Here is a 13410-nt window from a genome sequence, read left to right as displayed (position 1 = left end):
ATCGGGCGACCCAGCAGAAGCTCAGCAGTGTGGCGAGTACGGCAAGCGTGTAGAGTGCTGGTGCACACTGCGTGTAGCACCGCATTGAGAACCAAGCGGCTGCTTGCGTGAACGGAGCTAATGCTAACGTTTGACCGAATAAAGGGGAATGAGAAAATGGAGTGAGCACTTCCACTCATTCGAACGTGGTGAGGTGCTAAACTGAAAATAAATCTGGAAGGAGTGTTCACGTTGGCGTTTTTCAATGGGGGTGCCTGTGATTCGGCATGCTCGTCATCTCCACGAGTGCTACCTTGTTGCTCACTTCGACTGCACTGCGGAGAGGGGAGGGGAGTGGTCAGGATGTTTATCTACGTGTGGATTTGTTCGTGTGCTCATGTGTGCCTACAACGTGGTGCTATTCTCTCCAGAGGTCACACCCTATCGCCACAGCAATCATCTCTACTGAATCCTAAGTAGCACTTGTAACTCCGTTTCCACATTTTCTTCGAGGCAAAGCCCTTCCTTGGACAGTGAATCCTAACGACCAACTCTCCCTCTCTTCTCTCGTAACCTTCTTTTCGCGTTTCTCAGCCAGCAAGCGAGTCAGCCAGCCCCTCTTTTTTTTTTTAGCCTGACGATCCGCGCCAGTGGCGTGCTGCCAAGCGCGTGGCTATCCCTACTGAAGTGCATTCTGCACACCATGCACCCATCCTGTTCGGTGAATTTGCGGTTGTGAAAATCACGTATCTCGGACCTGCCGCGGTTCTCTCTGTACTGACCCTTTGCGTCGGAGAGGATGCCGGAGCTCGACAGCGGTAATGTGCTTCTTTTCTTTTTGATTTTTCGATGCGCCGCTAGTGGACGTTAGCCGATCTCAGATGCGGGGAGCGGTATCCTTGCCGCAGCGACAAGCCGTTGACCCTGGTAACTTCATCCGGGAACGGTATTGCAGCTGTTCCATCCTCACGCGGCACCGTGCCTCACACAGGCTTCGTTTGGCTGCGGTGCTAAAGGAAGCAGGTGAGGCTGGTGGAGAGAGCCAAAAAGGCGACACAGAAGAGGGCGCTAACAAACAAGAAATTCTAGCACATAAGTGAGGGCACCGGACGCTTGAGTTTGTCCAGTGTGTACGTACACGCTACCGTCGTCCTTGAGAAATGATGAGGATCACTGCTCATTTTGCATGTCCACCGGCCCCACACCTCCCCCTCAGCTTATCGAGCACTTTCCGTATTGGTAAGCCCCCGTGTGAGTCCTGTGATTTGTGCCAGGTAGTGAGTACGAGAAAGACCAAGACGGCATCAGACAGGAGAAGAGAGAGAGAGAGAGAGACAACGAAATAAATGATCAGCTACCCACGTTGTACCATCTTGGGCATGATGCCCTTTTTCAAGGACATCCATTGACCGGATCCTCATGCTCGTGGAGCAGGTGAGGAGTCGTCGAGCGCACAGGGGCAAGGGGAGGCAGGGGGAGAGGGAGAGGGAGGGGGAGAGGTTTCCTACTCGCTGCACGCCGCCTCGTCGTCAAGTACTCTTTTCAAAAGGTGGAGATGAGAAACAACTCACGGCCAATTAGTCCCAGAGCACCCTGGCCCCTGCTGCCGTGAGACACCGCCGTCCACAGAGAGGAAAGACAAGAGGACAAGCAACCACGCAGAACCAAGCTAGTTCTCCACAGCATCGGCGTCGTTGTCGTTACCTTTGGCTCCATCACCACCACGACGTGGACGCCGGAAGCGGCGGCGCTGCCTCTGTGTGTGCAGCATCTCCACCTTCACACGCTGGGCCTCTGTCATCTGACCCCACGACAGTGCCGACGTCCCAGCGTCCTTGAGCGCCATCTGGTTTGTGGTGCTGCTCCACTGCGTAGCAATCCAGCGCACACGCTTCAGGTAGGCCAGGACCTTCTGCTGTTGTTCGGCCTCCTCGTCGCTGCGTCGCGCGGCACCACCGCCGGCCTCCGCAGCCACGGTAGACGTAACGAGCGACAGCATACGACTGCCCCACGTCTCCTGCGACGGCGCCGTTGCGGTGTTGCCTTGGCCAGGGATGAGCACCGCTGCGGAAGGGTCGCTACTCACTACTCGCGAGATCCGCAGCATCTCTTTTTCTTCCGGTGTCGCCGCACTGTAATGCAGAATGACGCTCTCGAGCCGGGTGTACACGGCACCGTGAGTTTCGTCTTCCCGATTGTAGATGCGCTTGCGGCGCAGCATGCGCAACACGTCCGCGTCAGTGACTCGCACAGTGTCATTATCGGCGGTATCGCCGTCCTCTGGTGCTCCCGCTGCGCCGTTGTCACTCCTCTTGGCTGCCTTCTCTTTTGCCTTCCTGCCCTCTGGTCGCACGCGCTCTTCGACCTGCTGCTGTTGCGCGCTAGCACATAGGCAATCCTCGATGACGCCAAACCACGGCTCCAGCACCTGTGCCAGAGTTGCGGGGCCGAGGGCGTCATCCAACACAGCGGCGGCAGCAGCGCGGCGAACCAGGGCCGTTGGCTGCTCCGAGTTCCGCGAAGCCGATTCTGCCACCAGCGGATTTGTAGATGCCCACTTGCGCTGTGCCGGCACGTGGGCATATCCAGCTCTGTCGATGCCGCAGAAGGGAGAGCGGTCAACTAATGCGGTGGTCACTCGCAGCTTTGATGAGGTGTCAGCGGCTACCTCGTCACGATTTACCATCTCGTAGCACGAGCGCACCGCCGCCAGAAGTGGGTAGCTGCTCGGCCCGTAGCCGAGTGTGTTTCCCTCTGACCACGTGTCGTCAGGATCGACATTGGCGTACTGCCGTGCCTGGGCGTAGAGTGGGACCTTGCGCAGCAGCAGGTCAGACCCCCAATGTCGTGGCGGCGAAGTCGACAATGGCGGCGCCGAAGCGCTTGCATTCGCCATCCGCGTGCAGGCCAAGCTTGTAGCAGCGATGAGGGAGAAAGAGAGAAAAATGACACTGGTTATGAGGATGCTCGTGGCCTGGCGCCGTGCTTCTCACTTTCTTCTGCCTATCTGGTGCGATTGTTCTTCGTGTTGTAGCTGAAATGTTGATGTGTGGGTCAGAAGCGAGAGGATGAAGAAGGAGGGTGTCGTTTTTTTTTGTGGGGGGTGGGTGGGGTAGGAAACGGGAGAAGGGAGGTTTAGAGGTGGGGACGGGGGCCAGAGAAACGAGGGAGGGAGGGGAGTGGAGAAGAGAAGAAGCTATCCTCTGTTAGGGGGACCTCAGTCGTGACTGTAGAACGCCGTGCTCAGTCATTCTGTCACCACCACCTGCGAAGACGGCAACCTTCCCTCCCCCTTACGTGAAGCACAGCAATGCAGAGTGGTCCTATGACGTAGCCTTTTCGCACGGTCACTGGTTGCTGAGTCTATTGCTTTTCCCTTTCTTATCAGCTTCTTTGTTCTCTCGGTTAGTGACATCGCCACGCGAGAGTTCACAGACAACGCACACCGAAAGACCCAGCCAGCCATGCAACCGAACAGGAAGAAAAGCGGTTTGTACAACGCCCCAGAGTCAGTCGATGAGATGCAGCGGCTCAACAAAACAATAACGAGTGTCATACGCAAAGACGCACCGCAAAAGAAGGAGGGGAGGGGAGGGAAGAGAATGGCCCAAACAACGGCAATAGGCATATCTACGTTCTAAGGAGCAGCGCAACACGGGTGGAGAGCGGTGGCATAGTGAACAAAGCACGCCTACACCTACGTGAGGGACCGCTGTCGTCACGCGTCCTCTTTCGTCGAGGTCGGAGGGAGGCCAACATCTGTCCACTCTGTCACGAACGGCTCTTCATACTGAACAGGGACACTGCCGACGCGACCAAACACGCCTATCCGACGCGTGGTGATCGGTGCAGCAGGCGGTGCCGCTGCGGCTCCGCCTGGAGGATTTACACTTCCACACAGTACGCAGCTGGGCCGGATACCGTGCAACAGTGAACCGTTTGGTTGAAGTCGGTACTGTGACGGCGGGTCAAAGTCGAAGAGCAGCTTGAGACGGGCCTGCGACACCGTCAAGCTTGGATCCTCGATGTGCCACAGCTGGTGGCGGTACATGGTGTCTTGCGACATGGTGAGGCAAAGTATTGAAAGAGGTCGGAGAACAGACTATTTCCTGGCGACGTCCTGATCGTCCGACCTCACAGGCAGAGGCTAGGTGGGTAAAATTCAATGTCTCGGCGACGAGGAACACTCAAGTGTACAAACAGGATCCACGCTTCACTAAACACAGAGGTGACGGTGGCAAAGAGAGCGACGGCAACATCCTTGTTCATTGCCGGCGCAGAGCTGTAGAAGCACCAGAGAAGAGTGGGCGGTATTTGATGAGGATGACGGGGAGGGAGGGAGAAAGGAGACAGGAATCCGTGGGTGCTGTGGAGAAAGGGCTCGGCAGCAGACCACTTGGCAACTGCACACTGGCCCCCCGTCGCATGCTAAACAAGTGTACGCAGGCGCACTAGGTAGCGGAAAGAACACATACACACACATATATATATATATATATATATATATATATATATATATATATATATGTACACGGTTCTTCACAAAGCTGATGCTGCCCGCTACAGCAAAATACGTTGAGGGAAAGAGAGAGCGGTGCAGTGAATCGACAGCACAGGACAGCTCACTGGAACCTGCGAGCATACGCGTCCTCACCATACCGGAAACGAACATAACGATCTCTTTCTGTCGTCCGTCTTTTTCATTCTACAGTAATTTATCTGCAGCATATCGCAAGCATGCCAGTGCATTACGCAGAGATGCACACACACACACACACACACCGCTCATGCGCGGAAAGCCCAGGAATGAGTCACACAGATGCAGCGCAAAGGAGAAGAAAGCGGACGAGGAGAGGGAGAAGGAGTTGCTCCCTCTGCCGCACAAAGCGCACCAGAAAGAGGGAAATCAGACCGACACATCACACAAAATCACTCAAACACGCATCAACGCCTTCGTCGTCAGTTCACAAACCAGAGATCGTCTATTTCTTCGAGCTCTTTTCATCTTTTCCTTGTGTGTATGCGTGCGTTTTCTTGCATGCTGTTGCCATGTAGCTTTCTCCACAAAGCCCATGTCACCTCTCTCTCTCTCGCTTTCACGCACGCACACACACGCCTGCGCCCATGTCAGCCGTGGGGAACTTGGACATCATCTGTGCAGACCCGATCTAGGTTTATTGTTTTGTTGGTCTTCTCTACACTGTTGCCGTTCGCAACTGGGTGAGAACAGTGGCGAGCAAGAAGGGGGGGATCAGAAATATAGAACAAGGAAACTCAGCTGCCTGTCGCTATACATATAACTGTGAAGGAAGAGGCTCTTAACACCTTCGCTGGATCTTTCGGTGGCCCTGCTGCCTCTTGCAGATGCTGTGCGCGCACATACACACACACACACACACAAAAGGTTACCGATCAGAAGAGGCGCGCACCCAGCCAAGAATGACGTTGTTGTGCGTGTCTTCGAGGAAGAAGCCGTGCGGGTTCGAGTACTCGTGTAGGAGGAGTACTCGGGTGTAGTTGCGCATCCCTGCTGCGGTCTTGCGTCGCCGCCTCGATGACGGCTCATTCGCCGTGTTGTTGTGTGGAGGAGACCCGGTCAAGTAGCTCAGTGTGCCCCAATAGGAGTTGTCCCAGTTTTGCTCTGCAATAAACACCTTGTAATAGAGGACGCTACACCCGCTAATCATATTGGCTTTCCCCTTCGCTGAGGCGTTCTCACACTCGCTACTAGCAGAGTACCTTTCCGTGTCGTACCTAGTCGCGTTTTTCGGCTGCGCCACGGAGTCATTGACAAACCCATTCCCTTGTGAGAGAAGCTGCTGCGGCAGCTTTGACCATGGCGCCATGGGCTGCCGACCCAACGTCGAGGCGTTCTTCACGATGAACCAGTGCACCTCCTTGCCGGCTGCGGTGACGCTATGGAAGGGGCCGTGCACCGCGATCACGACCGCGACGTGACCAGACGGCAGCGTCCGCGAGTTCTTGGCGTACACGACGATATCATACGGTTGCACGAGTGCCTTCTGCCGGTTCTTTAGATGCACGCTAGCTGAGAGGTTGTTAGGCTCTCCATTTAGCTTCATCGCCGGCATGTCTTGGCTGCTGTTCTGCAGCACCACGCTTGGCAGAAAAAGATTTGCGTACCGCTCCAGCGGCACGACGGAGCTGCCACGACCGCCACGAAGCCCATTCACGGCATTGGCTGCTTCCGTGAGAATGGCATAATCTTCTCTGGGAAGGGGTGGGAAGGTCAGCAGCAACTTGAGGATCCAGTAGCGACGGGCATACTCAAGTGCCTTCCATTTAAAGCCGGTGCTGAGCCGCTGCAGCCCTACCGACACGAAGCGCTCCATTCGATCCCCACCGTAGTCGTTACGGCAGTTGCTGTACGCCGCTACACCGCTGCTCTCGCCCAGCAGGCTGCCGAACGGTGTCGCACACCACTCCGCCCGCATTGGAGCTGAAAGACAGAAGACAAAGTAGAAAGTGAGGAAGAGCAGAACAATCGTGAGCAAAACTGCCAACCACTGCTGATGGCAGTGGTCTCGTATTTGAATGATGGGTGAGCTGACGTGGCTCCACAGCGGCATCGAGTCGCTGCTAGGCAGCCTGTGTGTGCTGCTACTCCTGAGAAGTCCACTTTGCCGAGAATTCCTTACACCAGCGTTGCAGCCGCCCTCGCCGTCGTTGTCGTCCCTGAGAGTGCCGTAGGCGCGATCTCGCGGGAAGGCGAGAGGGTTTGGCCGTGCTCTATGGCGGCTACGACTACCACCGTCGTCATTGTTCATGTCATCCGGTAGATTTTGCCGTGGTGTGCTCATCGCTTCGCGATTGTGTTCTAACCCACGCCCACACAGAGAGAGAGAGAAAAGGTTGTATGAGGGCGACCGCCTGCGCTCGTGCTTCAGGCGGGCGTGAGAGAGTACGGCCCAAATGAATGAGGGCGATAAAGAGACCGATCAAAAAGGAGAGGGGGTTGAGGGAGGAGGGTGAGAGAGGGGAACCCTGAGAGACGTCCGTACTACTTTCAGTGGCAGTGGGGGTGAGGCCCGAGCACGCACCTCCACGCAGACGCACGCGATTACACCAATAAAGACAAAGAGAGGCGCAAAAGAAAAAACACGAAATAAAAACGAAAGAAGATGAGAGGAAAGGCATCCACCCCCCCCCCACACACACACACACACACCCACACACACACTCACTGACACCTACACACACATACACACACACCTCCCCCCCCTACGCACCCAAGACCACTCCAAATGTGTAACGGCTGAACACCCCCTCCCCTCTCCTCCACCAGGATGAGAGACGGCGAGGTGAGAAAAATTAAAAAAGCGACGTGGCGAGATATCGGCACTACGCGTGCAAAAATGGCAATCACTTCGCACCAAAGCACGTGAGTCCCGCTCAAACGTCACGAGCAGGACCGCCACCACCACCGAGAAGAAGAAAAAAACGATCAAGAAGGGAAAGATGAGAAGACGGTGATGGACGCACAATGCCCACCAACACAGTGTGTGTATGTGTGTGTATGTGTTTGTGCGAGTGCGTGTGTGATAACCCTTCAAAGAGATGGCGAGATATGCATGTAGGTATTATGTCTGCAAATGAGGACAACACACACCAGTGCTAGTGGTGCGTGAGAGAGGAAGACGAAGGAGAGAAAGAGAGAGATGGACACACTCGTACGCTCTTTTCTTTTTCGGATAAAAACCCCCCATGCTGACTCAGGTCCCTCTGTCACCAGTAGACCAGTGAGGGCCGGGTGAGGTACGTTCGAGTCACGCTGACGCTCCGTCATCCAGGACCCGACTGCCGACATCAGTTGCGCTACAGCGCTCTGACCTCCCCACGCCGTAGGCACTTCAGCCTGTCGCCACCAGGAGTGGTTCGGCATTGGCAGGGATAGAGGGGCTGCTCGGCTTCTCTACACGCAGTGGGGGTGTGGGCGCTGGACCCTGCGATACCACGCACGGAGGTGTGCGCCACGTCATCAGGAGGAACACAACGACAGGATAAAATGGGGGTGGTTGTGTGCATGTTTTTTTTTCACGCCTCCGCAGCTGCATGGAGAGGCGTGTGTACCAAGTCCTGCTGGTGTAGTCGCATCCCATGGTTGCGATGATACTTTGGCGGTTTGGCACATTCTGCTTGTTACTCTCTGTACTTCGCTTTTCTTTTTTTTTCTTCGTCCCCGAGGCGGAAATACCTGTAGGGAAGAATTGGAAAGGGAGACAGAGAGACAGAGAGGGAGAGAAAACGAGAAAGCCAATCGTACAGATCAACGATAGTAGTAAATGAGAGGGAGTGAGGTTGATGGCGAGGCGGATAAGGACACTCAGGAGCCACTCACACCAGGCTCGTACCACTCGCACCTAGCGACAAGGGGGAAAAGGCGTAAAACATCACCGATCCATAGAGACCAACGCACCTGTACACCCAAAAAGCCACACGTACCCACAAACTCAGTCAACACTACGGCACGTCATCGTACCGCGCCCAGCCCTGAACTCCATGAAACGAATCCTCAATCGTGTACTGCAGCGGTTGCCCCTCCGGCGACTCCAGCACCACCAGCGGCAGCGAGCGTGAGTAGTTGTGGTATGGCTTCGGCCACGGTACGCTGTCCCAGTTTTGCTCTGCAATGTAGACGAGGCCGCGTCGCTGACGCAGCTGTGCTGCTGCCATTTCAGCGTCCGTGTAGGAGTCGTTCGCCTCAGCGTTCGCGGGCATCTCCACCCCAACCACCACAGCGACATGGCCAAATGGAAAATTGCCCAGGGTATCGCGGGGGTAGATGAGCAAGTCACCGACACGAGGTGCGTTGCCACCGTAGCCCAGCTTCGCGCCATTCTGAAACTTAAGCAGCGGCGCTGTTGTTTTGTTGTCGAGAAGGGTAACCGAGTGAATGGAGTGCCAAATATCGGCGGCACCTACCACAGTGCCGAAGAGGGCGGGAGTCGGTTTGCCGTGCAGCATCCAGTACCGCCGTGCGTACTCGACGCATTGCCACTTCATCCCTGTTTTCATGAGGCGGGTCGTTGCGTGTGGAGCGTCGAGAGTCGTCCGAGACCCGGGTGGGAGAGGGATCTCCATCTGGTGCTCTAGGTGGGAGATGCAGGTGTTGCTGTTGCAGTTACTGTAGGCGAAGACGCCGTTGTGGGCTCCGAGAACGGCTCCAAAGAGCTCACTTCCGCCGTCCTTCAGACAATGGTGGTCAAGGCAGCCATCAGGAAGTTGTGAGTGCACCGTCTCAGCGGAGGAGGTTGTGGGTGCGGCACCGTTACGCAGATGAAAGCTGTCGAGCTTCGTGTACACGACAAGGCCAATCGTCACCCAGATGAGAAGGGCAACCAGGATGCTGGGGGAGCAGTGCACATGCCAGTATGACCGACGGTATCGCACCGCATCTACCGCCTCGTTCCGAAGGCGTATCGCGTACGCGTCGCACACGTCTGCATTGCTCGAGTCTGATTCCTTTCGCGCACCGAATAAGGACGCACTGTGCAGTAACGATGACGACGCCGACGGTGGCGAAGGTGACCGCAAACGGTGGGGAGCGTTGGCAGCGGCATCACCAACAGGACCTTCGGCGGCGCCGGATGCCGTCCGGCGACTACGCATGGGCTTAAGAGAGGGGTGATCTGTGTGTGTGTGTGTGTGAAAAAGGTTAGGTTGGCGAGCTCTGTAATGAGTTGTGTACTGGGCACATGGTGAGAAACCTTCGCGTCTCAGGGGTATCCGAAGAGGAAAAGGAAAGGGAGAGGGTATATGTGAGTCGAAAAAAGAGGAGCCAGTTATTTCAGGAGGGGTGGAAAGAGAAGGGGTGGAGAGTACTACGTAGAAGACCCCTGCATTGCACTACCGGGCAGAAATATGACTGTCGACTGCGCTGAGCAAAATATCTCCGCTGTAGCGAGGAGGTGCGAACACCATCAAAAGTTGCAGTAACTCCACACGTACACGAGATCACCCTCTTCTTTTTTCCAGAACTGAACAACACTACCACACACCATGTCAACTGTCTTCTCAAAGAGAGGAAACTTCCATGATGCCTTTGCATCTTCCAGAGGCAGCGGTACTATCATCCTTCCACCCTCCACATCTTCTCTACTAGTGAGGACCGACTAGTAGATACAGTGCGCGTGTGAGCTTGTATGCTCCTCCATCCATCAAAGCCCTCATCGCTTTGCCTGTGTCCTCGCCACATCACCTATCATTGTGACTGTACGGCCACTTTAACAAGGCAGTACGTCATTCACCACGTCTACTCGCGCAGTACACACGTTGCATCACATCCGTGAGACCCAACTGGAGACGAGAGGCCACTGAAGAGACTAGAGGGGAAGGAGACAACTGAGACACACTCGAACGAAGCGTACATGACCACTACTGCAGATGATGAACACCTCACAAGCACAACTTCACCCGGGACCCATGCCTACGTACACTGTCCGAGGTACCCAGGGCACGGGCACATTAAAGGAATAATGATGCGACCAAGAATCACGAAGACTTCAAGCGGGCCCCGGAGAGGGAGAGAGAGAGAGAGAGAGGAAGCGCGTAAAGGCGGAGGAAGAGAGGGCGAGCAGGGCTCTGTTGAAATGAGTAGAGAGGAAATTTTTTTCGATGTAGGAGGACGTCGGAGACATCGACAACCGATCCACCCTCCTCCCAAATCCTCTATCACCGCCCTCCGTCTACTCTCGTCACAGCTTCTCTCCTGCGCTTTTTTTTCCTGTCGTATGCCTCCCCCTCCCGCCCCCTCGCCTTCTACAGCCTCCGAGCGCGGAAATGAAAGGAAGACATCGGACACATACACACACGAGAGAGAGAAAGAGACGGGCCGCAACACAACAGGTGAAAGATGCCGGTACGTGACTGAGCTATGAGGGAGATGGCGTGGGACGTATGGGGGTGAAAACACAACGCACCAGCCAAACACCCACACGAAGAACGACAACAGGCGAATGGATGAGGAGAAAAAAGACAAGCGTAGGGAAGGAAAGGAGACTGGGGGAAGACGTGCGAGCAGAAGCCGACACGTGCACCCAACGAGGCCCATCAACACAGAAGACCTGTTAGGTGAAGGGTGGGGATCACCACTGAAACGGTTGTGAAGGTGAAGAAGAAAAGAAGACAAAGAAAACACGGTATATAGAAACGACCGGCTAAGCTTAGCACACGAGCAGCACGTACCTAATCCAGCATCCGCTCGTAGAGCTTTTCGATGTCCTCTTCGGTGAGGCCCACGTGCGACTTCGCGTACGTGTAGACGCTGCTCAGCTTGTTCCACTCATCACGTTCAGCGTTGGCAGAGCAGCGCAGCACCACCTCCTGCTGTCCCTACCCGCGGTGCAGTGGAGGAGGGGAGTATTGTCACAGAATATATCGGTCGATGATGTCCTTGACGATTCCCCCTTGTAAGAGCGCACAGGGGCACAAACTCACAGTAGATCCCCTGCATGAAACGGTGCGCCTTCGCTACCTCCTTGAGGTGCTCACCTTCGTTTTAAAGTTGATCAGCGTTGTACATGTCAATCAACAAAGACGTGTGTTGCACGCGAAGAAAACTACACTGCTTCGCTGACACTTCGGTTCCAGCACGCAGATGCTACATGTGATGGATATGCAGCTGATGGATGAGCACCCGCTGCACCACACCCGCTGGCAAGCGTAAGAGCTCATCGCTACAATCCACGATGCCTCACTTTATGGTCTTTGTGTTGCCGCTCGTTCGGTTGCTGCCGAGGTTTCGCAGGTTCACCAGACCTTCCACCTCCACGCCACACAAGCATTGATTCGCGGAGGCCATGAGTAGAGCCACCGATGCACACATACATACACACACTCAAACGTTGATACTCTCAAAACAGCCTTATATAGATTGACGCAGTGCGCAGACGTAGTAAGCGATAACAAGCACTGAAAAAGAAAAGAAGAAAAAAAACATCACAGTCCAGTCAGAGAGAGGGGGGAGAGGGCGCACATGGTGGCGTAGTCGCATGACAAGCGCGTAAGGAAGAGAAGCAGAGAAGAATGAACGGTGCCAACGTGAGCGTCCTAGCCTCGACTTACCCAAGTGAAGGCGAGGAAAGAAGGAACAGAAAAGATTGGGGCAGGAAAACAACTGGGCTCGAGACGAAGCAAAAAAGAAAAAAGAAAAAACACACGTGGAGAAGCAATAGAGATACACACAAAACAAAAACGTGTACTTCCCAAAAAGTGAATGGGAAGGCGTTCGTCTGAAAAGCAGCGATGATGCTCCATCTCACCTATACACACTTTATTGCACGACGACAGCTCAATGTTGTGTGTGCTGTCGAATAAACGTGGCTGCCAGAGAAGACCGTGGATGATTGGCAGCACAGATTATCGCACTTCGATCAGAGAAAGAGACACAGCGAAGAGCAGCAGCACCCAGTCACATCCTCCTGTGTGCGTAAGGAGCCCGCCAGCGTGGGGTTCGCAATGTCTACAGGAACCAAAAGAGGACACAGCTCAGGCAAGCGCAACGGCAGCAACACAATGAAAGCGAGGAGAGGCCAAGTTGGCAGATGTCTGTGCTGTGGAGGAAGGGAAGGGTGTACGAGAAGGCTGTGAAGGACGCGCCTCATAAAGGGGTGCCGTAGGGGCAAGTTTCACACGGCTCCATTACTCACGGTGCAAGGACCCAGCGAGCATCCGGCCTTGCTTGACACATTCCGTTGAAGAAGAAAGAACGGCAGGCTATCGCCACCAAGAACACTACCATCACTGCAGAACGTAAAATCAGCAGAAACGCTGCTGCTGCTGAAGCTGCAGTCGACGTTGATCCATGGCGAGTTCGAAAAAGCTCCTGTACATCTGAGCCGATAAGTCAACATCGTTGTCTCTGCCGCGCACGTGTACCGTACCAGGCCGGCCCAGCGAACGCTGACAACACGTTGCCTCGCCGATCGCGGAGGCTCCTAAGAGAAGAGGGCGGCCGAGGGGGGACGCTCTCCCAAGAGAGAGGCATGATGATGACAACGACTGACTGCTCGCATCGTACGCACTAGAGGATGCCGGAAGGGAGTGGAAAACCAATGGGTTGCAGAATAGCGTTTGCTCGCACACCTCAGAGGCGGGGCAGAGGCACGCTTCCTCGCCATTCGTGTCCCGAAGTCGTGGCAAGTGGGAAGAAAACGTCGACGCCCCGCCTCCTCGAACGACTGAGCGGCCGGCGCCCATTACGTGGAGAAGGAGAATCCGGTGATTCACTCCCAGTGTGCGCTACAGACAGAAATGCATCGATAAGCAAGAACAAGGGAAGCTAACTAGAAAAAGTCGATGCCATCAGTGTTGCCGGCACCACGGAAAGGAAGCGCCCATCGTGAGAATTGGCAAGAAGGAGAGAAGTGACTCAGAACAAGATGAAGGAGGTTCTATTTCGTGAATCCTCGC

The 13410-nt window shown here is 55.0% G+C and overlaps 4 protein-coding genes and 1 pseudogene across 4 annotated transcripts, besides 1 other annotated feature; all 5 read right to left on the bottom strand.

Moving 5' to 3' along the window:
- Window positions 1–1648: 1648 nt before the first annotated feature.
- Window positions 1649–2875, bottom strand: LPMP_333010 (hypothetical protein; the record flags this gene model as incomplete). Its single annotated transcript, XM_010704089.1, has 1 exon — window positions 1649–2875. One exon carries the CDS (start codon window positions 2873–2875, stop codon window positions 1649–1651), a length of 1227 nt encoding a protein of 408 aa, XP_010702391.1.
- An 822-nt stretch (window positions 2876–3697) lies between these two features.
- LPMP_333000 (hypothetical protein) lies at window positions 3698–4045 on the bottom strand (the record flags this gene model as incomplete). The annotated part of the gene is made up of 1 exon (XM_010704088.1): window positions 3698–4045. The coding sequence occupies one exon, from the start codon at window positions 4043–4045 to the stop codon at window positions 3698–3700; it is 348 nt and encodes a 115-aa protein (XP_010702390.1).
- A 1339-nt stretch (window positions 4046–5384) lies between these two features.
- On the bottom strand, window positions 5385–6800 carry LPMP_332990 (hypothetical protein; the record flags this gene model as incomplete). Its single annotated transcript, XM_010704087.1, has 1 exon — window positions 5385–6800. The coding sequence occupies one exon, from the start codon at window positions 6798–6800 to the stop codon at window positions 5385–5387; it is 1416 nt and encodes a 471-aa protein (XP_010702389.1).
- An 897-nt stretch (window positions 6801–7697) lies between these two features.
- Window positions 7698–7983: a repeat region.
- Window positions 7984–8460: 477 nt separating this feature from the next.
- On the bottom strand, window positions 8461–9609 carry LPMP_332980 (D-alanyl-glycyl endopeptidase-like protein; the record flags this gene model as incomplete). The annotated part of the gene is made up of 1 exon (XM_010704086.1): window positions 8461–9609. The coding sequence occupies one exon, from the start codon at window positions 9607–9609 to the stop codon at window positions 8461–8463; it is 1149 nt and encodes a 382-aa protein (XP_010702388.1).
- Window positions 9610–10426: 817 nt separating this feature from the next.
- On the bottom strand, window positions 10427–11824 carry LPMP_332970 (annotated as a pseudogene).
- Window positions 11825–13410: the final 1586 nt, after the last annotated feature.

Source organism: Leishmania panamensis (genome assembly GCF_000755165.1).
Source record: "Leishmania panamensis strain MHOM/PA/94/PSC-1 chromosome 33 sequence".
In the NCBI taxonomy this organism is placed as follows: Eukaryota; Euglenozoa; class Kinetoplastea; order Trypanosomatida; family Trypanosomatidae; genus Leishmania; species Leishmania panamensis.
This window is presented reverse-complemented; position numbering and strand designations above follow the sequence as displayed.